Source organism: Felis catus, chromosome C1 (assembly GCF_018350175.1).
Source record: "Felis catus isolate Fca126 chromosome C1, F.catus_Fca126_mat1.0, whole genome shotgun sequence".
NCBI lineage: Eukaryota > Metazoa > Chordata > Mammalia > Carnivora > Felidae > Felis > Felis catus.
In genome coordinates this window covers 213,404,402-213,414,905 of record NC_058375.1, presented here as the reverse complement: position 1 = coordinate 213,414,905, position 10,504 = coordinate 213,404,402, and the positions used below count along the sequence as shown (strand labels likewise).

The following is a 10,504-nucleotide window of genomic DNA, read 5'->3' as shown; positions in this document are numbered from 1 at the left end:
TGAGCAAGCTTTTCTGTTCTCTAGCTTCCGCCCCAGCCCTGACTCCTGGCAGCTTTCTAGTATCTTTCAGAGAATTCTGAGCACAGTTACGGTTACCACTTCTTGAGTGTGTCAACCCTAGGTGTTTTAACCCACATTATCTCACTTAGCATCTAGAGAAGTAAGTGCTGTTCTTGCTTTTTTACAGACCAGGAAGCCGGTGTCTGGAGTGCACAGAGGCTTATCTAAGGCCACACAGCCAGTTCGTGGCAGTAGAAGCAAGGATTCTCCTCCAGGCCTCACTCTTCCTTGCCTTCCTTTGCCTTCTCTCTCCTTGGGAAGTGTGCTGGTTTCTGTGAGTGGATCCAGGCCTGGGGACTTGGGGAGTGCGGATGGCCACACACAGGCTGCATGGCTTACTGAGGTGCACTGGGGAACCCTCCCCACTCTGAAGGGACTCAGACCTTTCCTCCTCTCTCCCTTAGCCCTGGCCTGGCCCGGGTCCAGCCCAGCAGAGCCAGGTGACAGGTGTCTGACGTGGAGAAGTTCCTAGGTAAGCATGGGCACTCTCCCCACTCCAAATGTTTGCTATGCCCAGCTCTCCATGTTTGCTGAGCCTGATTACTGGTGGACTCTGGGCTGTCCCCACTGCCTTCAGAACAATTGCTGTCTCCCATCCAATACCTTGGTGTCCCCAAGCTCATCTCATCCTCCTTGTCTGGTCCCTGTAGGCAGTAGAGCAGGGGGAGGGGTGGGGGTGAATGGTGAATGTTCCAGAAGCTGCTCAGGTCGTGCCGGTGAAGACTTGACTTGGGGCAGCTGCCCTTCTGTGGCTCTCAGCAGGGTGAGGAAAGGCTATGGAGCTAATCATGTACTTCAGGCCCTGCGAGCCCTGCACAGACTCCAGGACCTGAGAGGTCTCCCGGCTGCCTCCCGTAGACCCCTGAGGCATTTGCGATTGTGCACAGTGGGGCCCTTAACACCCTGGTCTGGGCAGATGCCCACCAGCCAGGCCAGGAGACTGAAATGTACACCCAGAAAACCTAAGATGCATTTACTCCAGGCTTCAGCCCTGCAGTACCCCAGCGAACGTGGCCCTGGAGAAGCTCCCTCAGGACGGAGCAGGGAGGCAGCAGTATACCTACCATCAGTTCCGATGGGACATGCTGCCATGGCGGTCTTGAGCTCAGGCCTGAGGCTGGGACACCCAGGGCCCTCTGAACAGTGCAGGGGTGGCTATAGCCATGATGGCCATTGGGCCTCCCCTTCTGGCATGGTCTTTGATTTCAGTTAATGTTGTGAATGATGCAGCCAGCTAAAGAATTCCTATTGGCAGGAACCATAGTGTCTCTGTCAGGCAGAAATAGGTCCTTCCCTTTCCTTTCCTGGGCTCGGAGCACCTCCAATGAGTCCACAGTGGGTTTCAGGATGCTCAGAGTGTATGCAAAGTGGTGTGTGTGGTGGGAGTGTGATTCCAGTGATGGGGGCAGGGGTTGACAATGCTCATCACGTGCTAAGTACCACCCTGACCCCATGGTGGGCTGTTTCCCAGTGATGCTGCCTACCCTTCAACGCTCCTCTGATATAATAGCAGCTTGGACCTTGAAGGTTCTGGGTGGGGTCACTCATCTGGGGTGGAGCAGTTAATTCTCAGGGACACCCTAGAATTCTTTTCCCCAAGGACATCTGCCCCTGCACTGGCCTACAATTTCCCTGTGCCTGGGGTTGTGTTTACACGTGGGGTTCCTGGGAAGGCAGGGCTTGTGGAGGCTCTGAGAGGGTCTGACTCCCAGTTCCCAAGGCCAGACAGTGACTCATGGGGGAAGGGGAGGCAGGGAAAGTCTGGGGGGAAGAAGGTCACACCTCCACTTGTCATCACATAGACTTTTTTGAGTGCTGGCTGCATGCCAGCCCTGTGCTAAATCTTTGCACTGATGTTTCAAGGAACACATGGTTACACATTCCACCGGGAAGGAGAGTCAAGGCACAGAGGGGCTGATCTCTTTCCCATTCACACTGCTCAGGCAGCCCTTCTGGGTCCTGGGACTTGGTATTTAACCCCTTCCAGTGCTTCTCAAAGTGTGATTCTTAGGTTTGGGGCCCCCTGGAGGGTGTTCCTCAGAAATGAAGGTTGCTGGACCCTGCCCAGACTAAATGAATCAGACCCTGGGAAGAGGCCCAGGAGCCAGCATTTGGGCCTGCAAGATTCATGTATGTAGGCTCCCTAGAAGGTTCCTAATGAAATAACTTCCAGGTAAGGAGCTGGTCAGAGGAAGGGACAGAGCAGGGAAGGGGCTCCCTGCTGGAGTTCACCTGTCTACAGCTTCTGGGAGCAAGAGGAGGCTGGGATTCCAGCACTCATGAGTCTTCCCTTACAGTTCCCTCCTTCCCCCTTGGGCACCCTGCGGTGGGGTGAGAGGGATGGAGAAACATTTGAATGGATGAGAGGGAGGGTATTTGGGGGTGAGGGAATATAGTGGGGGGGGGGCAGGAAGGCAAGTGGGGCATGGGGTCCAACACCAAGCTAGACTTTGGTATGTTCTTTTTCAGAAGGAAGTGAGGTGGGTGGCTGGGGAGGTTTTCCAGCAGAGGAGTGAGGTGTTGGGGGCTCCCACTGGGCAGTGGGAGGACAGACTGGAGGGAGGACGGAGGCTCCCGCAGCAGGCAGAAGTTCTGGGAGGGCAGGAGGAGATGCTCAGGGGCCGGGAACCCTAGGGAGAGGGGTGAAGACTGTTGCCCTGGGACTTGGGGCCCCAGAGAGGGAGAGGAGACCCTTTGGGGCACGTGGACTTTCAGGTGCGTCTGAAATGTGCCGCAGGAGGAGGCGGGGTCTGGAGAGACCCCATAATAAGGAGTTAGGGTAAAAGCACGCTGGAGACCCCGGCAAGGGTGTGAGAGCCAGACCACTCGCGCTTCGTGTCTCTGAGGCTCGGTTTTCTCATCTGTAAAGGGGTTGTTGTGAGGGTTCCATTAGGGTTCCGTGGGAGTTCGATAATGGTGCTCCTGGGAGTGTCGCGCCAGACGCCTGGGACCGACTAGGGGTGGGTGTGGGGACCCCAGATGAGGGTGTCTGGGTCCAACGATGCGGGGGGAGCACCGCCCCCTGGTGGCGGTCCCTTTCGGGTCACCCAGACTACAGGCGGGGCCACGGGAAGGGCTACTTGGGGGCCGGTCGCCGTCCAGCCTCCAGTCGGCTGGTTCCTGGCGCCGCGTCTGGGCGTCGGTCTCCGCCGCCCGCCGCGCGCCTCGATGTCTCCAGTCGCTTACGGGAGGGTAGGTGAACGCGATACCGCCGAGGCCAAGGGCGCGGGCGGCTGGACGGGGCGCGCGGGTGGCCTGGGGCTGGGGCGCGGGACTGGGAAGCGCGCACAGAGGGTCTCCCCAGGGCCGTAGGGATCGGAGGCGCCCCCCTTCTCGGAGGACTCGCAGCCTCCGGGTTATTTCTGTCTTTTTGCCGGCCACGGGCGCTGCGACCGTTCCCGGTGGCGCAGAGATTCTCCCTCGAACCCTGCTCGGCGCCTGCGGGTCCCCAGCTCCTCCCCGCGGCTGCCCGCTCGGCCCTTGCCCCCAGCCTGGGAGGCGGGCAGGTGAACCGCCTGGATGGGTGAAAATGCGTTCCATCCCAGGGTGCGGGGATCAGGTGTGGGACTGGCAGGGAGGCTGGGGGAGACTTCTGGGTGGAGGTTCTGGTGAGGAGGAAGACATTCCGGATTAAGGCTAAGGAGGACAGTCCCCAGCTCCTGGCCTGTCCCACCAAACCGTCTGCCCAGGCGAATCTTGTTTCGGCCCCTGTCCCATCTCCCTTGGACGGTTCTTTTTTACATTTGTTTTTTAAAATATTTTATTTTTGAGTGATCTCCACACTCAGTGTGGGGCCCACGCTCGCAACCCTGCAGCCTCTACCTACTGAGCTGGCCAGGTGCCCCTCCCTTGGACTAATCTTCCGTTTCCACGTGGGAAGGATAATGTTCCTATGCGTTGATCTCGAGCACCTAAAACGTGCCAGGCACACCCCTTACAACTTGATATGTGTTCCCTCATTTAATCTTCACAGCAATTAGGGGGTAAGCTTTGTGGACACACCCGTTTCACAGATGAGGAGACTGAGGCACAGTGAGGAGAGGTCACAGCTAGAGTGTAGCAGAGTTGGTATCTGACCCCAAAGCAGCGTGTTTGGCTCTGTGGTCTGGGTCCTTACCACTATATCCCACGGACTGGCAGAGATAGGGACCCAACAGAGGAGAGGGGGCCCCAGAACTAGCAGGGTCACGGTTGGCAAATATTTCAATGTTTAACAGCGCAGGTAATAGGAAACAGGAACACGAACCAGCTTTGGGGTTAGCATTCTAGTTTTTAGCCTTTGACCCCCTCGCTTCGTCCCCACAATGACTCAGTCCTCCTTGAGAGATGGCTGATAACCGGGCCCTTCTGTGTGTCAGGGAGGCCCTGAGCTAATACCTTTTGTAGCTTAAACTCCCTGCATCCTTGTAATAAGGAGACAGTCAGAAAGGTTCCCCTACAAATGGCCACACAGCCCAGAACTGAGGAGTTGGATTTGAATCCGGGCGGTTGCTTCCAGAGGCCTTGTTCTTAAAAACCGTACTGACAAGATACTGCATGTTGTGCCCATTTTACAGACGCCCAAACCGAGTCCCTCTCCCAAAGTCCAGGGCTTGAAAGGGGACAGACCCAAGGGGAGACTGCTGACCGCAAAGCCCATGCTCCGGAGGATCCATTGTTTATTTAAAGCTTCGGTGGATTGTGAAATTCATAACTGAGTCCTGCTTTTTAAAAATTTTTTTTTAATGTTTATTCATTTTTGAGAGACGGAGACAGAGTGTGAGTGGGGGAGGGGCCAAGAGAAAGGGAGACACAGGATCTGAAGCAGGCTCCAGGCTCTGAGCTGTCAGCACAGCGCCTGACACGGGGCCCGAACCCACAAACTGCCAGATCATGACCTGAGCCAAAGTTGGACGCTTAACCGACTGAGCCACCCAGGCGCCCCGACCGAATCCCGCTTTTATCATTTCCAAGATGTACATTTTTACATCTCTGAAATTGTTACACACCTTACAAAGGATGACGGTTTTTTGTTTCTCAGTGGTACGTAAAATAACCTTCCTCCTAGTGTCGCCGGCACCTTTGGTTTAATGAATTACCAGGGATCTCTGAGTGACGTTTCCGGGGGGTCTCTCTCTTCTGTTCCACAGACTCCTCTCTGCTTCAACTGCTCCATCCTCCCTGGAGACATGTCCCCGATGGAGGCAGGGAGCCCGGTGCCCTGCAATGGCAGTAGGGCCTGGGGGGTCTTTGGCCCTGAGGACTTGAACCTGACCGATGAGGAACTGAGACTCAAGTACCGGGGGCCCCGGCAGACGGAGCTGTTCGTGCCCATCTGCGCCACGTACCTGCTGATCTTCGTGGTGGGCGCCGTGGGCAACGGGCTGACCTGCACAGTCATCCTGCGCCACAAGGCCATGCGCACGCCCACCAACTATTACCTCCTCAGCCTCGCTGTGTCGGACCTGCTGGTGCTGCTCGTGGGCCTGCCCCTGGAGCTCTATGAGATGTGGCACAACTACCCCTTCCTGCTGGGCGCTGGTGGCTGCTACTTCCGCACGCTGCTCTTCGAGACGGTCTGCCTGGCCTCGGTGCTCAATGTCACCGCCCTGAGTGTGGAGCGCTACGTGGCCGTGGTGCACCCGCTGCAGGCCAGATCCACGATGACTCGGGTCCACGTGCGCCGCGTACTCGGAGCCATCTGGGGCCTCGCCGTGCTGTGCTCTCTGCCTAACGCCAGCCTGCACGGCATCCAGCATCTGGAGGTGCCCTGCCGGGGCACGGTGCCCCACTCAGCTGTGTGCACCTTGGTCCGTTCGCGGGCCCTCTACAACCTGGTGGTGCAAATCACCACTCTGTTCTTCTTCTGTTTGCCTATGGCCACCATCAGCGTGCTCTATCTGCTCATCGGGCTTCGGCTGCAGCGGGAGAGACTGCTGCTGCTCAGGCAGGAGGCCAGGGGCAGGGCCAAGTCCAGCGAGAGCCGCAGGTTTCAGCGGCCGCAGGATCAGGGTCGGACACAGGTGACCAAGATGCTGTGTAAGTGTTGTGGTGGGGAAGAGGGACTGAGCCAGGCCCTGGGTAAGGGGCTAGAGCTTCCAGCACCTGGGGGCTGAGTGTCTGGGTTTGAGATGGGGGCTGAGTGTGAAGTTTGAAGTCGTCACCACTGCCGCCCACACCGCCCTGTGTGTGTGCACGCACCTGTGCGATTACTCTGTAAGAAACTCAAAGATAAACGGCAGGATGAGCCACATAATTTGTGGGGTCCAGTGTGAAATGAAAATTTGGGGTCCCTTGTTCAAAAATCATTAAGACTGTCCAGGCAAGCGGGGCACCTCGGTGGCTCAGTCAGTTAAGCGTCTGACTCTTGGTTTTGGCTCAGGTCATGATCTCACGGTTCGTGGGTTCGAGCCCCGCGTTGGGCTCTGTGCTGAAGGTGTGGAGCCTGCTTGGGATTCTCTGTCTCCTCTCTCCTTCTCTCACTGCCCACCCCCCAACTCGTGCTCTAAATCTCTCTCTCTCAAAATAAATAAATAAACATTAAAAGAAAAAAAGACTGTCCAGACAGCAATAATCAAGCATAAACTAAGCCATGAAGCCTAGGGTCCTTCTAAGCTTGGAGGCCTGTGCAGAAGCTGGTGCTGGTTCGTGGAATCAAACCACAGACAGGGCCGGGGCATGTGGCTGGGTTCCAGGATGGCAGAGCTGTTTGTGGGAGCTGGATCTCCAGGTCTCTCATCTTTGCTCCTAAACACGTCTTGGCTTTGTCCTTCCCTATAGCAGCCTGGGAGGCATGGCCATGGGCACAGAATTCCCCTTTCTTGAGGAACTGCCCTCTTCCCTTAATGGCTGTTGAAAAATCCCAGGGAAGGATTCCAATTGGTGGGCTTAGGTCATAGCCCACCCCTGGCCCAGAGTGCAGGATGCTGAGGTTTGCAGTCCCCATGGATTCACGTGGTGGGATCTGGGGGGAGCAAAATTCCCCAAAGTAGGGGAGCAAGGTGTTGGAGAGGCAAGATGATAAATTCCCTCCATGCTATCTATATCTCTGGTTCCTAGGGGACCACAGGAATGGCCACCGCTGTCTAAAAGAGTCTCATCAGGGGGCATATTTGTGAAGGTCAGGGCAGAAGTGTGGATTGGGGCAGGCCATGGCAAGCCCAGCTGGGTTGAGGCTCTGGGTGTTACTGTCATCTAGATCTGGCTCTTTTTCAAAAACAGTGGCCCTGGGGAAGCCAGACAAAATGACACTAAGCCAATCACTGATTTCGTCCCCATCCTGCCCTACCCTAGCAGGGTCTGAATCAGGTAGGTGGGGTGAGCCAGGGCAAGACAGAGCTAGTGAGACCCTGGTCAAAGCCGTGGGATTATATAGGGGACTGCCCCATTCCCAGTGAGAGACCCACTCATCGTGCCCTACAGAAAGTGTCCCAGAGCCCAAGGCCACTTGTGCTGCTCCCTAAAATGAGGCTGACCCCAGAGTTCCAAGCTTGCCCCTCAGCTCTGTGAAGCCTGCATTGCAGATCACCTGCTCCCTGCCGGTTCTGCCTCTGCTTTCTACTTCCTTCCTTGTCCCGTGGGGGTCAAGTCTGCTCAGCTGGGATGGCTCTCCCCCTGGGAAGTTGGGGTGCTTCCTTAAGCCTGCCTTGCTTGCTGGCCTGGGGCTCTGGCTTTCTCCTTTCCCCACCTCCCCGGCTCCTTCCCCCACCTTTACTTTCTGAGGGCCTGGTGGGGATATTTGTAAGCAGCATCCTGATTGAAATCCTGGATTAGGAGGGAAAACCGTGCTGGGGTGTGGTGGGGAAGGCACTGCAGGGGAAAGATAGACAGTCACAGAAGCAAACACAAGAAATAAACAGAAATCGAGGCAAGCCCATGAAAGAGACCCCAGGAAGGGTGTGGCTGGTCAACACCACAGCTGGAGGGAAGCTCTGGGAAGCTGGGTGAACTCTTAGAGTCACCTAGTTCCAAACTCTGTGGTGAGAGAGCCAGACTGGGCCAGTTTGGCTCAGATGTCCACACCTGGTCCAGTTGACTGTGGCTGGGGGGTGGGGGGAAGGGGGGTAGAGCACACGCCCACTGCCCTGTCAGTGACAGCGGTGGGACCAACCTCTCTGAAAGGGGTGATGAGGCCAGGGCAGGCAAACTTCTAGAAACTTCCATATGGACGATGGGCGGGGGTGGGAAGGTGAAAGTGGGCAGCCTACACTGAAGCCCAGGGAAGGCGGTTAGTTGAGAGGACTCTGGCAGGCACCAAAGTCTCCCCTCTGTGTCCCTGCAGTCGTGCTGGTCGTGGTGTTTGGAGTCTGCTGGGCCCCTTTCCACGTCGATCGCCTCATGTGGAGCTTTGTGTCCAGCTGGACCGAGGGCGTGTACCTGGCCTTCCAGTACGTGCATATTATCTCCGGCGTCTTCTTCTACCTCAGCTCCGCCATTAACCCTGTGCTTTACAACCTCATGTCGAGCCGTTTCAGGGAGACTTTCCAGGAAGCCCTGTGCTTGGGGGCCCGGCGCCGCTACCACAGGCCCTGCCACAACTCCCACAGCCTCAGCAGGGTGACCATGGGCAGCACCCTGTGTGACCTGGGCTCCCCGGGCACCAGGGCCCACCCTCTGACTGAGAATGGTGGCCGAGAGGGGCAGCAAGAGACTGACCCCTTCTGAGCGGAGCCTCGAAGCAGCTACACCCAGAGAGACCAGAGTGCCACGTGCAGTTTTGGGAGCCACACTCGCCTTCCTCTGCTGGGGTGTCTTCGTGATCTGTCCCCCTTTGTGCCCGTCCCCACTTCAGCCTCTAAACTCTGAACTGGCACCTCAGTGATTCCTACCCCCACCCAAGTTTTGGAAGGAATATAACATTGCTATCTGCCCTCCAGAGCCCCAGGCCCACAGGCAAAGTCCTTCTACAGAAACATGGCAGCTGGTTAACTGGAGGAGCCAGCCTCCATCTGGGCTCTCCCCCACCCTCACCCCCATTTTCTGAAATGTTTTCATTGGGTCCCACCTTTCCTTCCCACTTCTCGTTGAGATTCTGCAGGTTCCGGCCCGTTCCGGCCCTCTCAGCTCTTGGCCTGTACCCGGGGCCCCCTCCAGCCTGGCCGTCCGTGGCCCCCGGTCAGCTCGTTCTGCTCTGGATCTCCACCTGGTGGAGTCGCTGGGTGGCAAGGGTGCCGGGGATCCGGGGGACCTGGTTCTGGTCTCAGCCCTGCTGCCACCACCTTGCAGCGTGACATCACCTTTCCAAGCCTTGGTCCCTTGTTTGCAAAATAAGAGGGGCCCTGACATTGTACAGTGTCACACGTTGGCACTTTAGCCGTGGTTTTTTGGTGCATGTGCTTAAGTCACTGCTTGTAACAAAACTGATGGAAAACCCAGGATCGACAAGGCAGAAATTACTCTGTATTTCCTCACCACCCTCCAGCTCCTACTCCCTCCCTGACCTCCATGTCCGCGCGGCCCCCCACCCCCCGCCCCTGCCACTGCACTGAGAGCCACTCTAGGCATGTTCTTTGCTTGACAGCAACTGAGGGCCAGCGTGTGAGCGAGGCCCCTGCCTGCCTCAGTCCTCGCCTCCACGTGGGCTGGTTGGGGGGCCTGAGGTGGGCAGAACCCGGGCCTGGCTGACCAGAGGATTCCGGAGGTAAGAGACACGGGCCAACCAAGGGCAAGGAGTGACCGTGAGGACAGTTTTGCCTGGGGCTCAGTGAGGGAAGAGCGACCAGGGGTAAGTATGTAAGTCCTGAAACGGAGCCCCATCCCAAATGCTTGGGGGCTGGCGCTGTGCTCAGTCAGGACCCACTCAGTTTCTGGAACTTGACCTGTTACAAGTCTGTGGACCCCATCCCCTTCCTGAGACAGGACTGCTGTGGGAGGACTCCCAGCCTCCCTGGCGGGTGCTGCAGGTGCCCAGAGTGAAGAAGGTGGCGTGACGCAGGTCTGTTGCCCAGGTTCTCCCCGTGACGTGGAGAGATTGTACAGGTTGTGCACAATGTTCTGGAGATTTTGAAATTCAATTATAAAAATTTCGAATGCTCTTGGTAGAAAAATTGGAAAGTACAAATAAGCAAAAATGAATGAATTTTAAGTAATTAAAGACCATCTTTGCTGGGGCCGGCAGGAGGGGGAAACGGGGAGTTGTTTAATAGGTACAGGGTTTCGGTTTTGCAAGATGAGAACGTTCTGGAGATTGGCTGCCCAACAGTGTGACTGTACTTAATACTGAACTGCACCCTTAAATGGTTAAGATGGGGGGCGCCTGGGTGGCTCAGTCGGTTAAGCGTCCGACTTCGGCTCAGGTCATGATCTCACGGCTCGTGAGTTCAAGCCCCGCGTCGGGCTCTGTGCTGACAGCTCAGAGCCTGGAGCCTGTTTCAGATTCTGTGTCTCCCTCTCTCTCTCTGACCCTCCCCCATTCATGCTCTGTCTCTCTCTGTCTCAAAAGTAAATAAAAGTTAAAAAAAAATTA

General features: G+C 56.6%; 1 protein-coding gene across 2 annotated transcripts; it reads left to right on the top strand.

Annotated features, from left to right (window-relative positions):
* Nucleotides 1–1,952: 1,952 nt before the first annotated feature.
* On the top strand, nucleotides 1,953–10,397 carry NMUR1 (neuromedin U receptor 1). 2 transcript variants are annotated; one of them, XM_045034618.1, is made up of 3 exons: nucleotides 1,953–2,233; nucleotides 5,190–6,078; nucleotides 8,321–10,397. In XM_045034618.1, the coding sequence occupies exons 2-3, from the start codon at nucleotides 5,229–5,231 to the stop codon at nucleotides 8,701–8,703; spliced, it is 1,233 nt and encodes a 410-aa protein (XP_044890553.1). In that variant the 5' UTR covers nucleotides 1,953–2,233; nucleotides 5,190–5,228; the 3' UTR covers nucleotides 8,704–10,397. The 2 variants fall into 2 exon arrangements, with proteins under 2 accessions (XP_044890553.1, XP_011283976.4); XM_011285674.4 differs by lacking the exon at nucleotides 1,953–2,233 and adding an exon at nucleotides 2,573–3,252.
* The last annotated feature ends 107 nt before the right edge of the window (nucleotides 10,398–10,504 follow it).

Coding starts and splice junctions, on each gene's coding strand:
- NMUR1 (XM_011285674.4), top strand. CDS start 3,040: ATGAGGGTGTCTGGGTCCAACGATGCGGGGGGAGCACCGCCCCCTGGT. Junction 3,253..5,189: donor CTCCAGTCGCTTACGGGAGG/GTAGGTGAACGC, acceptor TCTGTTCCACAG/ACTCCTCTCTGCTTCAACTG. Junction 6,079..8,320: donor ACAGGTGACCAAGATGCTGT/GTAAGTGTTGTG, acceptor GTGTCCCTGCAG/TCGTGCTGGTCGTGGTGTTT.